This window comes from Ovis canadensis, chromosome 3 (genome assembly GCF_042477335.2).
Source record: "Ovis canadensis isolate MfBH-ARS-UI-01 breed Bighorn chromosome 3, ARS-UI_OviCan_v2, whole genome shotgun sequence".
NCBI classification, from domain to species: Eukaryota; Metazoa; Chordata; class Mammalia; order Artiodactyla; family Bovidae; genus Ovis; species Ovis canadensis.
The window spans coordinates 148,911,836-148,931,231 of NC_091247.1; the positions used below are offsets into that span (position 1 = coordinate 148,911,836).

Below are 19,396 nucleotides of genomic sequence, written 5' to 3' on the forward strand. Positions count from 1 at the left end.
AAGAGTCAGACATGACTGAGTGACTTCACAATCCTTGTAATACAACTAAATCTTGATTGTTGTAGTATTGATGATTTGACTTATGAACTATCCAGGACCTTTTATTTCTTCTTACCTGTTTGCTTTGATCCACTTTCCTGTTCTAAATACTTTCACCAAACAATTATCAGAAAAATTAGCAGAGAAAAATAAGAAAGAGAGTAGAGAAATAAACTGAAGGAGAAGGAAATAGAACAAACACTCAAGCTGCTGATGAAATTTTTTCCATTAGCACAAATAATCATGAATTTAGAAGTAACTTTTATAGAAGGACTTAAAGTGATTGCCATAATAATCCCTAATGTTTTAGCAGTTTTAATGCTGTATTTATATATAAACAAACAGAATCAAAGTAATCAGGTATTTTATATAATCAAGTATTACAAAATTTACATCAACCTTTGAATTTCTGGATTTGAAAAGCCATCTATTGGTATATGGATTTGGTGCTCTTTTGATGTTGCATAACAAAAAATATATTTGTTTTCTCTACTTTATGAAGCTTTATCCTATAAAATATAATTTCTCTGCAATGAGATTAGATGCAGTCAGCGGCTTGAGGACCCAATTTACCTACTGAAAAAAGCCTAAGTTCTCCTTGATTCGTTTTTGTCTTCTCTCCAGTGGTTAATGCACATTTTGAATCGTCATGGCTGTTAAAGTAAGACATATATACGGTTTTGTTAGTGCAATATATGAAAATGTGGACATTATATTACTATGAGTAACAGTAATGCTTATGATAATGTGTAAGACTTTAAAATAAATTTTTTGTCCTTATATTTCATATTGGAAGCCGTTGTAAAAGTATTAAATATTTTTGGCCCTTCTATTCTGTGCACTATTTTGAGTCACATCCAATTTAATGACTTTATATTATTATATTCTTCCCCCACCAGAAAGTGAAATAAAGAAAACTGCTCTACCCTTTCATAACTACAGCGACATTAATGAAAATCTCAATATAAAGGAAGAAAGAGTTTTAGGATACACTTCAAAAAATATATCTTTGGAAGATGAAAGAAGTCAATTGCATTCCAGGAAGAAACGTTTTTTATCATATCCAAGATACGTGGAAGTTATGGTTACAGCTGACTCTAAAATGGTTCATCATCATGGACAGAACTTGCAGCACTATGTACTAACTCTGATGTCAATTGTAAGTAAACTTAACAGGCCCTTTGTATTTTCTAAAATGTTTTACATAATATTTTTTCACATTTAATTAAAAATTTCCCCAAACTTTAGATGTTAGCAAATTGTTTACATTTAAGCCAAAATATCTGAATGAAATTTAAATATATAGATGTATAAAGCAAGTGTTGCATTCTGTTACTTGGACAATTTTTAAAAAATCTAAAACCTGTTAAACCGCTTACAGAAAGTGCTTCAATCTTGATTTCATCACGTGAATGACTTCTGCCCCCTAGTGACAGAATTGATCTTTTGCCCTTTGAATCTGAATTTTTAATAGTTTCTGTATAGAAGGAGGGAATACTAATTTTACTACTATTGCATTCACCAAATCAAATTGGGACACATATTTTAAGTTATAAAGGTACTTATGGTAATAAAAGGAGCTCTGTTATTAATAGAGCTGCTTTAACAAACTTAGGATGTAAGACGAATCTTAAGATCATGGCCTTCGATCCCATCACTTCATGGCAAATAGTAGGGGAAGAGAAACAGTGGCATATTTTATTTTCTTGAACTCCAAAATCATTGGATGGTGACTGCAGCCTTGAAATTAAAAGACATTTGCTCCTTGGAAGAAAAGCTATGACAGACCCGGACAGTGTATTAAAAAGCAGAGACTTTTTAATCTTTTTATCACTTTGCTAACAAAAGTCCATAAAGTCATAGCTATGGTTTTTCAGGAGTCATGTATGGATGTGAGAGTTGGACCGTAAAGTATGAGTGCTGAAGAATTGATGCTTTCAAACTGTGGTGCTGGAGAAGATTCTTGAGAGTCCCTTGGATAGCAAGGCGATCAAACCAGTCAATCCTAAAGGAAATTAACCTTGAATATTCATTAGAAGGACTGATGCTGAAGCTGAAGCTCCAATAATTTGGCCACCTGATATGAAGAGCCGACTTGTTGGAAAAGACTCTGACGCTGAGAAAGATTGAGGGCCAGAGGAAAGGGGGTGACAGAAGATGAGATGGTTGGATGGCATCATGGACTCAACAGTCATGAGTTTGAGCAAACTCAGGGAGAGAGTGAAGGACCGGGAAGCCTGGTGTGCACTAGTCCATGGGGTCGCAAAGTCAGACACAAGAGTCAGTCAGCCACTTAGTGACTGAGCAGCAACAACGAACAGTAAGATCGCAGTAACTATAAGCACTTTTGATCTGATGTTAACGTCTCTGTTGAGCAGTGGTGGCATATGGATAGATTTCTAGTGCTAGTGAAGAGCACCAGTTCTGCTGGTAGCGACACTCTATATACACTAAAGTACATAGGCACACATACACGTATGTACGGGCTTCCGTGGTGGCTCAGATGGTGAAGAACCTGCCTCCAGTGCAGGAGACCCAGGTTTGATTTCCAGGTGGGAGAGATCCCTTGGAGAAGATCCCCTGGAAAAGGGAATGGCTACCCACTCCAGTATTCTTGCCTGGAGAATTCCATGGCCAGAAGAGCCTGGTGGGCTTCAGTCCATGGGGTCACACACAGTCGGACACAACTGAGGGACTAACACACACACACAAATATATACACACATGTACCTACTGTCTGGGACATTCCTGGATTAAGTCCTGTTCTTTTGAAGTAACTGCTGAAAGCAGCTCTTTCATGCTCAGGAGTATCTTGGTTTAGCTGATGAAATGTATAGTTTCCTCTATTTATACACATTCAGGATATTGGATCATATCTCATATCCACAGGGAGGGAATTCAGGTTTGCTTGGCTGGAAAGATGGGACCTGGACACATCTATTATAAATTTCACTTAGCAAGAACTTTCCGATCAACTTCATTGTGACTGAAGAGATCCTAAGACCTTGTTATTTTCCTTACATACAGCATTTTATCTTAAATTCTTATACGTGCTGGGAATACATTGCTTCTGCTGCCTAAACAAAGTTATCTGGTATGAAATGAGCACTCAATAGTTAGTAAAAGAATAAGTAAATAAATGATTAAGGTAATACTTTTTTCAGAATAAGTGACATCATAATGGGCAACAAACATATCATCTAAAATGATGCTTTGAAATTTGTGCAGTGTAGATGTGTTTTATTTACTTGAATTGAATTTTTAAAGTGCCAACACAGCTCTACAAACAGATTTATCCTGATTACTTTTTAACCTCTGAATCTGAAGTTACTATCTAGATGTATATAATTATCTACATGTATAATTATTTAGATACTGGTGTGGCATGCTCCAGAGAAGGCGATGGCACCCCACTCCAGTACTCTTGCCTGGAAAAGCCCATGGATGGAGGAGCCTGGTGGGCTACAATCCATGGGGTGGCGAAGAGTCGGACACGACTGAGCAACTTCACTTTCACTTTTCACTTTCATGCATTGGAGAAGGAAATGGCAACCCACTCCAGTGTTCTTGCCTGGAGAATCCCAGGGACAGGGGAGCCTGGTGGGCTGCCGCCTATGGGGTTGCACAGAGTCGGACACGACTGAAGTGACTTAGCAGCAGCAGCAGCAGCAGTGGCATGCTCATTGTGAAGGGATTCTAATGAGAACATGGAGGATGCTGATTGATATATAGGAAATTATATCATTTATATGGAATAGTGTGGGTTAAACTTGGAAATTTTATATGGTTGAAGAAGATATTCATTAAGAAAATTGGGAAGGTGATAGAGATAGTGAAGAAAATTACTAGATTTTATAAGTACAGCAGGTTTTGATGTTAAATGACAACTCCCGTATCAGTGCTTTGGAAATATTGACTCTAAGAGGTAAAGGAACACAAAAGTAATTTTTGAATAATTACATACAGTTTTGATGATGGTACCATCCTCTGAAAAGTTTTGTCATATGTATTTTGTGATTAAAATCATTATAATCACAGTATCAGTTAGAAGATATTGTGATGTACCTTGTGAAGTTGTCCATGGGGGTTTTAAAACCAGAGTTCATGAATGACAAAGTCAACCTTCTGCCATCATGGAAAGTAAATCTGGTTCTGGGATTGCTTGAAGCCACAGAACAATGCATGCATGTACCATTCCCTAGATGTTTAATTCCATTTGAAGAGCCCATTTCAGTTAAGATGAAGTGTTCGTAGATGCTGTCAGTTAATCTGTGTTTAGCTTTCATTCATAGGGAAATATTGCCACAGTTGAGGAATAGGGGGATATTCCAAATATAGATGTTGTTGTTTAGTTACTAAGTCATGTCCGACTCTTTTGCAACCCCATGGACTATAGGAGGAAAAATTTAGGAGGATAAATCTCCCTTTTGAGGTAGTTTTGGTTTTATACATACTTTCTTCTTCAGAGGTCCGATTTCAGATGACTTCAGATTACCTGGGTTTTTTGTTTTCTCTATTCCTTTTTTCTTTCATTAAGTGTTTAAATAAGGATATTGGAGAAGGCGATGGCACCCCACTCCAGTACTCTTGCCTGGAAAATCCCATGGATGGAGGAGCCTGGTAGGCTGCAGTCCATGGGGTCGCTAAGAGTCGCACACAACCGAGCGACTTCCCTTTCACTTTTCACTTTCATGCATTGGAGAAGGAAATGGCAACCCACTCCAGTGTTCTTGCCTGGAGAGTCCCAGGGAAGGGGGAGCCTGGTGGGCTGCTGTCATGGGGTCGCACAGAGTTGGACATGACTGAAGTGACTTAGCAGCATAGGAAAGTCAGCAGACTTTATGATTTTTGACATGCATTGTTATTTTATTAGTTAACAATAGTGGCTGTAGCTATATTTGTAGATGTAAACCATATTAAAGGTAAAGAGAAACTTGGAGAAAATCAATAGACTTGTTTTGTTTGGGAATTTCTTAGTTTTAGTATTAAAAATCTTATATCCCTGGAAATCCCTCAGTCCTAAGCAGACAGGGACAGCTGGTCACACTACATGGAGACTTGTCAAATATAACCCAGCTTGTTTTATCTGCACTTGTGAAGTCCATTTTCATATTGCTCTAAAGAAGTAAGAGGAATGCTGTCTCCCCAAAACTGTCTCCAAATGTTGCCAGTTGAAGAAGAAGCCATTCAAGTTTTGTGTATGTCCTGAGTTTTAAAGAGACATTAACTGTATTTATTCAGACAGACTTGGTGTATTGGTAATATTTTTTGGTCATAGTAACTTAGGAAAAAGACAAGAACATGTGATTTACACCTGGAATATGATTGAGAGTCATTTAAAGAAAAGTTCAAAGTGACAAAAGAGATTTTGTGTTGAGCTCCAGATATAGTGAGGGAGACTGCCGAATGCTTTCAGCATTGAGCAGATAGATTGTATACATACTTTAGAGGGGGATTATCTATCTTTACTCATCCCATTCAAAGTAAACAATTCTGCTGTCTTCTCAAACTTTTCCTTTTCTTTCAACATTTTAACAGTAGCTGAGTGCAGTGGATATAGAAATAATGTGTGATTTAATTCACCTTTTAGAGTGCTTTACTCATGTTGTAAAAATAGCTTAGTGATCTCTTTTCAAAGAGTTTCTAGAAATAACATTAAAATTAGCTGGGAAAAACACATTTGTGGTGTATAGTGTACCTAATGAAATAAGTGTGTGTTAAATGAGCAGAGATGTTCAACTTTTTGCTACTCTAAAATTTTTCCTTAGAGAATTTGGGTGATATTATCAGGTTAAAATGTCATTTTAAATTCATTATTAAACTATTAAGTAGTATTTAAATTAGGAAAATTACTTTTTTCAGCAGATTTATTTTGATATGCAATGACTTACTGTTTAATAAACCTTGGAAATATTGTCAGAAGCCCCCACACTCCTTTTGTTTACAAAGTTTGATTTGATAATATTCACCTTGTTACAGATTTAATAATGTAAATCTCAAGAGCATCATTTGTCAGGAATTAGCCCTATTTTTAAAAACACAGTTGCTGTTAGAGGCAGTTATCAACTAGAAAGTTTTACCTACATTACATTGCCTTAATATCATTGCTTTCAATTCTCTGAGTTGTCTTTATTGGTGTTATTTAGGATGGGGAAAATTTCCAACCACATTAGAATAAAACTAATGATTTGCTTTCGTACATCATATTCAACCATTTTATGTTACCTTTTCCTTCAACTCAGTGCTCTACCTGTTCTTAATTCTTTGCATGTATTTTCTTTGGACATATGTGGAATGTCATTTTCTAACTTAAAAACAATAACATCTTTCTGATGAGTAAGGATCTATGTAACAAAATCTGTTCACTTTGCTAAAATCAGTTTTTTATAGATAACTTCAAAGGTGAAGGTGGTCAGAAGGTACAAATAACCAGTTATAAGATAAATAACTCCTGGGGAATGTAATGTACAGCATGGTGACTATAGTTAGCAACACTGTATTTTGTATTTGAAAGTTGCTAAGAGAGTAGATCTAAAAAGTCCTTATTTTTAGAAAAAAAAATACAACTATATATGGTGATGAATGTTAACTAAACTTATTGTAGTGGTCATTTGTAATACACACACACACACACATATACACATATATATCAAATCATTGTATACCTACAACTAATATACTGATATATGTCAATTATCTTAATTTTTTTAAATGGCTTTAAAAGAAAGGTGGTCTCTAAACATGCCATATATGAACATTTGCTGAAGCTGTGTTTCAAAATAGTAGTCAGTTAATAGAGATATAATTTGCATATTGCATGAACTGTATGTTGCCTGAGATTTTCTTAAAATATTTAAACAATTTATAGCATTTCTTTTCCTTTTGCTAATTATCTATGAAGCAATGTTTACTATTTTATGAGGCCTGTAAATCAATATGAATTCTATATGCCGGGGGAAAAAAATCTCTTACAGGATAAAGAATTGAACACATTTTAATTGGATTAATAAAAGTCCAAATGCATAGCACTCTAAAATGGAGTGATTACAATTATATATAATAATATTACATGGTTTTATAGAATAGAAAATGTACCTTAGTAATCTGATCTAGTATTTTCTACAGTATAGTCTGTGGGGTGGGATACTAGTCCTGTGGTTTGTTGATGGAGGGAAAAAGAGAATTTGGCCAGGCAGTTGAGTAAGATGCTGCATACAATAAATACCTCTCGTACATTTAATATTTATGCATGTCAAGACTACTCACGGCTAGTCAAGACTTCACCTAGCCAAGACTCCATGAAGAGTTATCCATGGAGTTATCCACTCTAAAAGTTATCCACTCCAAGATACCCATGAAGATATCTTTTTACTCAACTTTTCTCCAACTGCGGAATAATTTTTTTTCTTTAAAACAAATGTTCTCACACCCTTTTCCCAACAGCTTCTGGTGAGTACTAATCCAGTACACCAAGGCATTGTGACCAAGGGTGCTTGGTGCTCAGTGTGGTGAGGGGTATTGAGATAAAAAGTAGATAAATCTATTTCCAGAGGTGGACAACTGGCTTGTAACTAGTAAGAGCCAGAGCTGAAATCTAGGTCTCCTGTCTGTGTAGGACTTCTGAGGCCATGGTCAAGTAACTAGCAGGACAGTGTCAGGGGTGGGGCATGAATCATGTCAGGGTCTAAAATAATGTTTGTGCCAAGAGCTATTTAGGAAGTACTTAGGGTAAAATGCTGAAATTTCATAAGATCAGACAAACTAGTCAGAGCTGAAGCTAGACTACCTCGGGTGGAAATTACTCTGTTGCTCCCAGCCGCCTAACCTTGAGTGTGTTATGAATTTCTCCGTACCTTAATTTTCTTATATGTAAAATGGACACAATAGTTTCCAGCTTATAAAATTTGTTGAGAATTATTAAGTGAATTAATACATTTAAAACTTAGATCACATCTGACACACAGTAAATATTCAATAAATATTTTAGTTATGTATTTATGAGGAAGTTGCAAACATGATATCCTATCATTGTGGTGGCCTATTATGGGGTGGCAGTTTTAGGGATAAGAGAAGCATGTTGTCATGATAATTAGAAAAGCTTCTGAAATAACAAGTAGGCCTTCTGATCACTTACCTGCCTGATTCACCATTCAGCTTAATTGAACAGTTATTCAATAAAAGCACCTTTAAATATCCAAATACTGTAAAAAATATATATGTATAGGGTGTGAGCACATAGATTATAAAGGTCAATACATAAAACAGTAAGAAGTAAGTGTCTACAATTAAATAAGCAAAATGACCTTGAAGAGACATGCCATTTAATTTTAATTAATTAATTTTTATTGGAGTGTATTTGCTTTACACTGTTGTGTTAGTTTCTGTTGTGCAACAGTGTGAACCAGCTGTCTGTATATATACATCCCCTCCCTCTAGAGCTGAACCAGCTGTCTGTATACATACATCCCCTCCCTCTAGAGCCTCCCTCTCAACCGCCACCATCCCACTCTTCTAGGTTGTCACAGAGCACTGAACTGAACTCTCTATGCTATCTTCCCACTAGCTTATCTGTTTTACACACAGAAGTATATATAGAAACATGACATTTTAGTGTTTTTATATACACTTAGAAAATACCATCCTGAGGATTTTTTGGGGGCATATATGAATAATTATTTAAACTGAACCATCTGTGTCTTTTACCCCTGGAAGACTGAATTTTTAATGGTATTAGGTAAGCCAGTAGATATTTAATAAATATTGAAAGAGATAAAACTGTGAAGCTTTTGGATCCTTTGCTTTCAATTTGCCATTCTATGATAACTAATTGGAAACACATGAACTAGAATAAACATTATATATAACATATGCCTTTTCTTCTGAACGTAGTAATAATAGCTGTCATTGATCACTGTGACCCAGACCCTGATCTAAATGCTTTTCTTTACAATAACTAGTGTTCTTTATTTTTTATTGTTGTTGCTTTTGTTTGGTTTTAATTGGAGTATAATTGCTTTATGAGGTTTTGTTGGTTTCTGCTGTACAATGAAGTGAATGGGCTATATGTGTGTATATATCCCCTCCCTCTTGAGCCTCCCTCCCATCACTCCCTCCTACCCCTCTAGGTCATCACAGAGCACTGAGCTGAGCTCCTTGTGCCAGACAGCAACTGGCCACTCGCTATCTGTTTTACACGAAGTGTATGCGTGCCGGTGCCGCTCTCTTGATTTGTCTCACCCTCTCCTCTCCATTGCCCGCCCCCCATGTCCACAAGCCCGTTCTCTATGTCCATGTCTCTATTCCTTCCCTGAAAATAGGTTCATCCACGCTATTTTTCTAGTGATCTAAATGCTTGCTGTACACCATCGCATTTAATCTTTATAGCAGCCTGGTAATTAGGTGTTATCAACAAGTGTCAGTTAACATTGGAATTAAAAGGACTCTACTTCATAACATTGCCCATCTTGCATAATTACTTGAATTATTTTTTTTTCTAAAGTTAAATTTTAACAGAAATTTTGCTGAAGTAATATATTTTAAAAAACAGTATCAGAACACAGGGAACGTGTTTCTAAATTCTAGCTGGTTGCTCGGTCTCTTGTCAATCAAGGTGCCGCATCTGTTTTCTTCTGAAACTGAAAACATTTTTGTGGTTATTTTATAGTTTATATTATGTATCCAGATTGCCATTTGTAGGCAGCACATTTCAGGCAATGCGTAGAGAAATTAGCCATTTAGATACTTCACAGTGCCTAAGCTTTTATCTCTGGAGGACCAGGAATGCATTCTGGCCAGTGGCAAGTCTTCCCAATTGGCTTTCATTAAAAGAGCCTTTGTGCTTGCCTTTGAGGTGCTTTGTTTACCTTCTAGTTTGACTTAGGGAAGCATCTACTTTTAACCTCACATGGTCAGAGGATAACTCAGAAGGCACACATATGGGTATACTCTGTTTTTTTACAATAGATGCTCGTTTTCCATGTAACTCTCTCTATATTAGTTCAGCCATAGATTTTTCCACAGCTGCCATTTTAAAGTGAGCAATACTGCAATACTAGCCGACCAGTGTGAAATTGCCAGTCATCTGCCTGTCTCTGTTTAACTGAACTCTTATCTCCACGGGGGTGACCATCTCTCTTGCCAAAAAATGCTAGAACAAAAGGCATCACTGCAGGTAAAGATGGTCAATCTGTGCTTGTGGTTGTACAGCTAAAACAATAGGAAAAATGCTAGAAACTTTATTTAAGTTCATGCTGACCTACAGGGTCAGCATTTCTAGAGATGCTTTTGGGCCTGGTTCTGATGGTTCTCATGTTATTCATTATGTTGAAGCGACTTTGGGTGATAGGATCAGAGCTCCACTGTTGGTACTTCTAGGAAACTGTAAGCTCCACGAGGTCAGGGATCATCTTCTCTTCCCTGTCTCTGGGTCTGTAGCCAATAAAGGAAGGAATATTTGCTGAGTATTAATTAAATAAATGAAAGAAGTAGCACCTCCTGAAGGAATTGCTGTCTTGGTTTGGGCAGTGGTCCAGGAGATGGTGATCCACATTCAGAAGCAATTTTCATGGCATGGGTGGCCCAGCTCCAGAAAGGTATATCTCTACAGAAATCCTAGGCAGAGGTGTTGGTCATGGAATACACTCTTGCTATCTGGCAACCTCCGTGGTGGCTGTAAGAGGAGGATATTAATTGGTGAATTGTACAACACTTTCACTATCAGTCACAAACTGAGCCCGTGCAGAGTCCCTTGTAGAGTTGCATTCTCCAGTTTTGGAGAGTGGAAGACCAGATTGTGACCTATGACTTCTTCTGTGGCTCTTTGCTGACTCGATGGACATGAGTTTGAGGAAGCTCCAGGAGTTGATGATAACACAGGGAAGCCTGGTGTGCTGCAGTCCATGGGGTCACAAAGAGTTGGACATGACTGAGTGACTGAACTGAACTAATGACTCTTTGTGATTCTTGATGAATTTGTCTCCATGGATTCTAATGGTGCTAAGCAATTAAAAACCATAAGCATATTCAGAATTGAAAATACCCAGTCATGGCAAGAAAGATTAGGTAAAACTACCAAAGAATAGGTAAAATTTATGTGTTTATTTTTATGGAGTATTTTGGTCACATAGATTGTGGATTGTGACACAGAATAGAGTGAATTTTTTGCTGAATCATATAGAACAGTATTTCCAAGCCCCAGTCCATATTCAGATGCCTTGAAGATCTTATTAAACTAAAGATTCTGACTCACTTGTCCAGGTAGGGCCTGAGAGTTTGTATTTCTGATCAGCTCTAGGTGATATGGATGCTGCTGATCAATGGATTAATCTCAGCAACAAGATTAAGGATACTGTTTCTCAAACTTGGCTTCACATTGGAATCAGAAAAATCCCAGGGAGTTTTAAAAGATACTGATGCCTGTGTCTCAACCCTAGAGCTTCTGATTTCATTGAGGAGGGGGGATGTGGCCTGAGCTTTAAGGTTTATGAAAAGCTCCCTGGGAGATACCAGTGTGCAAATGAATTGGGAAATTGATGCTGTCAGATTGGTTTTAATTTCCTTTTGAGAAAAAAATATTGATTTTAGGCATCAAATCTTATACTTTTTCCTTGCAGGTTGCAGCAATCTACAAGGACTCAAGTATTGGAAATCTTATAAACATAGTAATTGTAAAATTAGTTATAATTCATGATGAGCAGGTAAGAAACAGTTCTAAAACTAATATTCCTAGTTGTAGTAGGCTCTTAGGAGGAATATATGTATGTAGATCATGAAATGGGATAATTGAAAAACATGTTAAAAATCTTGATTCGGAAAGGAATGAGGTTGACTTTTTCCATCATGATGGAAATGAAATGACAACAGAGGAAGCCACAGCAAGTAATAAACAATTTAAAAAGTTAAGGTTGAAAACAATCGGATACTCACTTTTTATTACTGTTAGATTTAAAATATCATTTTTAGAAGTTGTTTTTTTGATCTGAAATATTGGATGCTTACATTGAGAAGCATCTAATTCAGTTCTGTTTTGATCACAATGTTTTAAGGATTGCTAAAATATGTTTGAGGTATGAGGGAGCAATGAAGTGACTTCTTCATTTGCCTATAAAAATGCTATTTAATGAACTGCATAAACACTGACAAGTTTGGAAGGGAGAGGGCATGAATGTTTTGATGTAATTGTTGAATTGTTGCTTTTTTGTGTGTAGGAAGGACCAGTCATCAGTTTTAATGCAGCTACCACGTTACGCAACTTCTGTTTGTGGCAACAAACTCAGAATGTTCTTGACGATGCCCACCCATCCCACCATGATACTGCTGTTCTTATCACAAGGTACAATTCTAGGAATAACCCTTCCAATGAAATTGTTTACCCTTTGTCTCCTGCACGATTACTAATACTTCTTGTTACCTTAATTCTTTATCAGTAGTACATAGTAGTGTTCTATGAGAACTTGCATTACGAAAGATACCCTTGAATGAAAGCATTCTTCTGTTTCTTTCAGACCAGAACACTGGCCTGATTCCTTAGGAAATTAGCAGCATTAGGTTGCTAAGTAACGGCTTGACCTAAACAAAATGATTTCCTTAGTATGTTAGTGACAGAATAACAGAATTAGGAAAATTATTTGAAAATTAACATAGTTATGGAACTGGGAATGCATTTTGTTTCTTCCCTATTTGACCTTCCAATTGCTTGGAAAATAAAGCCTCTGAATTTATTTTGGACTCCTTATACTTTAAAAAAGCCCTATCTGCTCTGTGTTTTGTTGCTCAGTTTGTATCTTAATTACTGGGCTGCTTTTGCTAAGCTTTTTTCTCAACCCTATTTATTTAAATGAAAAACAGCTATTGTTATAAAATGATTATTTTATAAGTACATTGTTAATTCACACTGTTGTTTCAGCCACCGTCATGGTATAAGAATCCCAGGTTTGTAGTTTGTTTTGCTTGGTTGGTTGGCCAAAAGGGAAAAAAATCTTTTGCTTGAAGGTCAGATTCAGAGAAATTTTGACTTTCTAGAACCCTGAAATGAAAATCTTCAGTCAGTATAAAACAACTGACATAGTCCATGTGCTTTATCTCTTTTCCAAACTAAAGCAGAATTGCTCACATTTATACACTGTATTCTAATGCCCTAGGTTATGCCTAGAGATAACAGATTAAAATAGGAGGGAAGAAAAGGGCTCTAAGAGGAGGCCATGGGGAAAGAGACTAGAGAATTGTCATATTGAATGGTTAGAGACCGAGTAATGCAGAAACAAAAAGTTTAAGCAACTTGGTAACATTTGAGAACATCATTATTTTGCAGCAGAGAATAATAGCTTTAGTTCATAATCATGTTGAAACATCAAGAAAAGAGTATTACATATACTACTGCAAAGGTAAAGGCAGAGAGGTGAAAAATACATTAAGAAAGCTTTTCATTGAAATTGATTAAGCTCCAGCTGTTTATAGCAGTCACTTTTATACTGTACCTATTTGCTTATTGGTATGCAAAAATGGTGCATTACTCTAGGTTTAAACTTACTGAGAGCTTGAGAAAACTAGATCTTAGAAGTCAATTTAGGGCAAGAGATATGTCAAAATTAAAGCTTCTTTGTCTTTGCTTTGGCGTGTTGCAAAAATATTTTCTAAAAATGCTTCAAAATATTTTGTTTTAAGGGAAGACATTTGTGGAGCTAGAGAGAAATGTGACACATTAGGTGAGTTATTTTGTAAATATAGCTTATATAATTGTTTACTGAATTATTTAGGATGATGTTTAGATTATCTTTCTCTTAATTTACATATTAATCATTTTGTTTAGTTGTCTTGATTAATGATTATAGTGTCACTATTATTTGATTTTTGCTTCTATAAGTTTTAAAGAATACTAGGAACTACTATTTATATAACAATTACTAAATATCAAGTGCTGTGCAAAACTTAACATATTTAAAGTATTTTATTTATTTATTTTTTAAAGTATTTTATTATGTATCATTTGATCCATACAAAATAGTACATAATAACTTATATGCAAATGTAAAGCAAGGAAAATAAAATGAATAGCCATGAATTCACTATCTGATTTATGAATTAGATTTAAGAATTAGAAATTTAGCAGTACTGTTCTATGGCCTGTGCTAAGTCCTTATTCTATCCCTTGCATTTTCCCAAGAGATAATCAGTTGCATAAATGTTGTATGTGCCAGTTCCTTCCATTTTTTTGAAAAATAGTTTTATAGCACATGTATGTATTCTTACAAGAAACTGCTTGATTATGCTTATTTTTGAGCTTTAGTTCATGCATTTTCACTATTACATAATATTTCAACCATGGTTCACATATCTTTATTCTGTCAGTGAATACTTGGGCTGATTTCAGCTTTTTTCTATTAGGAACTTTATTATAAGACCCTAAGGTATATTCCTAAGATTAGAATTTCTTGTCATTAAGTGTGCTCATGTTCAGCTTTATAAGATATACCAAATTATTTTCCAAAGTGGTACCAATTTTCATTTTTTATCAATAGTATTTAAGCATTCCTTTTGATTATATTCTTATCAATATAAGAATCTTCAAATTTCTCATTTTTGGCAATCTAAATTTAATATATTTCATTAGGGTAGTAATTTTCAGTTCCCTGGAGTCTGGTCATCTTTTTATATATTTACTAGCCATTTATATATCTTTTCTGAGAGGAATGAAATAAGTGAAAAAAAGTTGCCTGTTTTTCTGCTGTAGTACTTTTCATTTTCTTATGCCTTTTAGTGTTCTTTATAACTTCTTGATACCAAACCCTTTTTAGATTATATGTATTGTAAATATCTCTTAATGATTAGTTCCTTAATGATTATTGTTGTGTTTGTATGAAAATGTATACTGTAGCTGAATTTATAATTTTAGAGTTAGAAATTTTATGTCTTATTAATGAAATTATAGCCTTCTAAGTATTCTGTAGTGCAAAATCTGAATGTATTATTCTGTTTTCTTATTACTATTTGAGTTTTTTTGATATGGTATCAAATAAGGATCCAGTTTTGTAAGATTCTTTTCTGTGTGGATATCCAGTTTCCTGAGATCATGTTTTGATTAGTTTCCTAGAATCTGCAGTGCCTTTCCTTAGAATCTGCAGTGCCACATATAAAATTTCTGTTCGCACTGGCATGTGCAAACATCCTGCTGTTTCATTAATCAATACTTTTTATTTAGTTCATCTACCAATTCCATAAATTCAAATTATATAGCTGTATGATAAATCATAATTCATAGAGTATATACTCTAATTTTCTTCAAGAGTTTGTGGCTATTCTTGGACCTATGATCGCCTATAAAATTTTAGACCAGTATGTTAAGTCATTATGAAACAGTTATCTATTTGTGAAGGTCTTTTAAAATATTTTTTAGTAATATGTATTATTTTTGTTGAGTTTATTGTGCCCAACTTTCATTTACCTCTTTTATTAGTATATTGGTGTATGATGTTGATTGATAGAAATATAATAAATTATTTGGATTATTGATTTTAAATATAGACACCTGATTCATTAATCTCATAATTTACCTGTGGGCATTTATATCATTGTAAATTATGGCTGTTATTCTTTTCCCTTCTTCAATCCTTATAATATTCTTTCCTTTTTAAAAATCTTTTTCTTTTCCTTTTTCTTTTCCTTTTTTTTTTGTCTTAAAGTAAGATAAAAACCTTGTTGAATGTTGAATAGAAATGATGATGATAGCATTTTTTTCCTTGATTTTAAAGGGAATATTTGTAAAGTTTCACCATTAGGAATATTTGCCACAAGTTCTTCTTGGCTGATAAACTTACCATAATTTTCTGAAACTTAGAAAATGTATACTTTTTATTAAAAATTTTTGCAGATCTAGAAGTGATCATATGATTATTTTAATCTTATGAATTCCTTTTATGAGTTTTGTAACACTGAACCAATCTTGATTAAGGTTTTTTCCTTTTTTTTTTTTTTGTTTGTTTCTAAACACACCACTAGATTTCATTCCATGCATATATTTTCAGGACTGAAATGACATTCCTTTGATTGTATTTCTCTGATTTTGATACTGTGAGGAGAGAGCAAATTAGCCAAGATGGCCCGGTCAGGCTCTCTCTCGGCACGTTTTGTAAATAATATGTAACAGCTGAGATCACTTACAGCGCTGCGCATGGGCGTCACGAGATACTTGCTTGGTCACAAGCTGCTTTGTGCCTTCTGCCAGTCAGAGCATCACCACAAGAGCCCTCGCTGCTGTGGCACTGGGGCTACATTGGAGTGGCATCATGGCTATGTTATGTGAGGTTATGCCGTGGCTGTATTACTGCCGCATTATGGTTATATTGTGGCTGCTGCTACGACTGCTGCGTGAGTCAGGAGAGTGGCTGTGTTTTGGCTGCCGTGCCAGCCCAGTGAGAATAAATGTGTCTGTAGTTCCTACGGCTCCTTCTCAGCTCACGCCTTGTCTAGCCTGGGCTTAGCGAAAGTGCGGACAGTGTGAACAGCGAGACAGTTGGTGTCATGAGTAGGAAGAGTGACACAGATACCCAGGTTTTATTCACCATGCCAAATTTGTTGGGAGTATATATTTTTTCCCATTCTCTGGAAGATTTTATATAGCATTGGAGTGATCTATACCTTTAAAGCATGGGAGATCCCACCTAGAAAACCATCTGGGTTTTATCTTTCCTGTGTGGAAATATATTTTACCATTTAATTTCTCCAAGGATAATCAGACTTAAAAAAACATCTTTTTGAATGTGCTTTAAAAACTGTTTTTCTAGATATTATACCATTTCTTTTAGTAGTAAAATTTATAACTTAAATTATTCTCATAGCACTTTCTTTTAAACTCTTGTCTATACCTGTCTACAAGCCTCATTTTATTTCTGATATTATTTATTTGAACTTCTTTAAATGGCTCAATTTCACTGAAATATTGTCTATTACATTTTTCTTTTTTTAGAGGATCAACTCTTTCTTTTAATCTCATTTTTATTTCTTTAATTTCTGCTTTCTCTCTCTCATTTTCCCCCAATTTACTTATGTTTGCTTCGCTCACAAACCCCCCACGTTTTTCTTTTCTAATTTTGTTAAGACTACCCATTTACTTCAAGGTATCATTTTGCTATGTCCTACATGTTTTTATAGATATTTTCAATGGCATTTAAAATTTTAAAATTCTAAGTATGTATAAATCCATCTTGATTTCTTCACTGATTAACTAGACTTGAATTAACTAACTTGAATTTAGAAATGCATTTAAAATTATATGAATGTATCAAGATTTAGTGTTTTTTGTTCAATTTCATTGTAGTTGCAGAACATGATCTATATGATACCCATTCTTTTAAGTCTTTTGATATCCCCTGTATGGTCTATTGTTCAGTCACTCAGTCATGTCTGACTTTGTGTGACCTTATGGTTTGCAGCAGCTTCCCTGTCCTTCACCATCTCCCAGAGCTCATCTCCTTGCTTAAACTCATGTCCATTGAGTTGGTGACATCATACAACCATCTCACCCTCTGTCGTCCCCTTTTCCTCCTGCCTCTGTATTTCCAAGCATCAGGGTCTTTTCCAATAAGTTGGCTTTTTGCATCAGGTGGCCAAAGTATTGGAACTTCAGCTTCAGGATCAGTGCTTCCAATAAACACCCAGGACTGATATCCTTTAGAATGGAGTGGTTGGATCTCCTTGCAGTACAAGGGACTCTCAAGAGACTTCTCCAAAACCTCAGTTCAAAAACATCAATTCTTCAGTGCTCAGCTTTCTTTATGGTACAACTCTCACATCCATACATGACTACTGGAAAAACCATAGCTTTGTTTAGATGGACCTTTGTCAGTAAAGTAATGTCTCTGCTTTTTGAAATGCTGTATAGGTTTGTCATAGCTTTTCTTTCAAGGAGCAAGTATCTTTTAATTTCAAGGCTGTAGTCACCATCTGCAGTGATTTTGGAGCCCAAGAGAATAAAGTCTGTCACTGTTTCCATTGTTTCCCCATCTATTTGCCATGAAGTGGTAGGGCCAGATGTAATGTTCTTAGTTTTTTGAATGTTGAGTTTTAAGCCAAATTTTTCACTCTCCACTTTCACTTTAATCAAGAAGCTTTTTATTTCTTTGCTTTCTGCCATAAGAATGGTATCATCTGCATATCTGAGGTTATTGATATTTCTCCCAGCAATCTTGGTTTCAGCTTGTGCTTCTTCTAGCCTAGCATTTCGCATAATGTACTACACATATAAATTAAATAAGCAAGGTGACAATATACAGCCTTGATGTACTCTTTTCTCAATTTTGAATCAGTCTGTTATTCCATATCCAGTTCTAGCTGTTTCTACTTTATCTGCTCACAGGTTTCTCAAAAGACAGATAAGGTGATCTCATTTCCATCTCTTTAAGAATTTTCCACAGTTAGTTGTGATCCGCACAGTCAAAGGCTTTAGTGTATTCAATAAAGCAGAAGTGGATGTTTTTCTGGAATTCTCTTGCTTTTTCTGTGATCCAGCAGATGTTGCCAATTTGATCTTTGGTTCCTCTGCCTTTTCTAAATCCAGTTTTCTATATAAGCTCTCTCTATGTGTACATAAGATGGAGAAGCTCTATATAGTCAGCAAAAACAGGACCAGAAGCTGACTGTGGCTCAGATCATGGACTCCTTATTGCAAAATTCAGGCTTAAGTTGAAGAAAGTAGGGAAAACCACCAAGCCTTTCAGGTATGACCTAAATCAAATACCTTTCGCTTATATAGTGGAAGTGACAAATAAGATTCAAGGGACTAGATATGATAGGCGGAGTGCCTGAAGAACTATGGACAGAGGTTTGTAGCATTGTACAGAAGGCAGTGATCAAGACCATCCCCAAGAAAAAGAAATGCAAAAAAGGCAAATGGTTGTCTAAGAAGGCCTTACAAATATCTGAGAAAAGATGAGAAGAGAGGCAAAGGAGAAAAGGAAAAATATACCCATCTGAATGCAGAGTTCCAGAGAATAGCAAAGAGGGATAAGAAAGACTTCCTAAGTGAACAATGCAAAAAAAAAAAAAAAAAAGAGGAAAGCAATAGAATGGGAAAGACTAGAGTTCTCTTCAAGAAAATTAGAGATACCAAGGAAATATTTAATGCAAAGTCAGACACAATAAAGGACAGAAATGGTATGAACCTAACAGAGGTAGAAGATATTAAGAAGAGGTGGCAAGAATACACATAAGAACCATACAAAAAAGATCTTAATGATCCAGATAACTACAGTGGTGGGATCACTCACCTGGAGCCAGACATCCTAGAGTGCAAAGTCAGGTGGACCTTAGGAAGCATCACTAGCAGCAAAGCTAGTGGAGGTGATGGAATTCCAGCTGAGCTATT

The 19,396-nt window shown here is 35.5% G+C and overlaps 1 protein-coding gene across 3 annotated transcripts in view; it reads left to right on the forward strand.

The window, feature by feature from the left end:
• The window catches only part of ADAMTS20 (ADAM metallopeptidase with thrombospondin type 1 motif 20), a 203,704-nt gene that overhangs the window by 46,368 nt on the left and 137,940 nt on the right, over positions 1-19,396 (forward strand). For all 3 annotated transcript variants that reach the window (XM_069584522.1, XM_069584523.1, XM_069584524.1), the window contains exons 4-7: positions 939-1,198; positions 11,652-11,735; positions 12,246-12,370; positions 13,702-13,742. In XM_069584522.1, the coding sequence (XP_069440623.1) occupies positions 939-1,198; positions 11,652-11,735; positions 12,246-12,370; positions 13,702-13,742 (510 nt within the window). The remainder of the gene's footprint in view (positions 1-938; positions 1,199-11,651; positions 11,736-12,245; positions 12,371-13,701; positions 13,743-19,396) is intronic.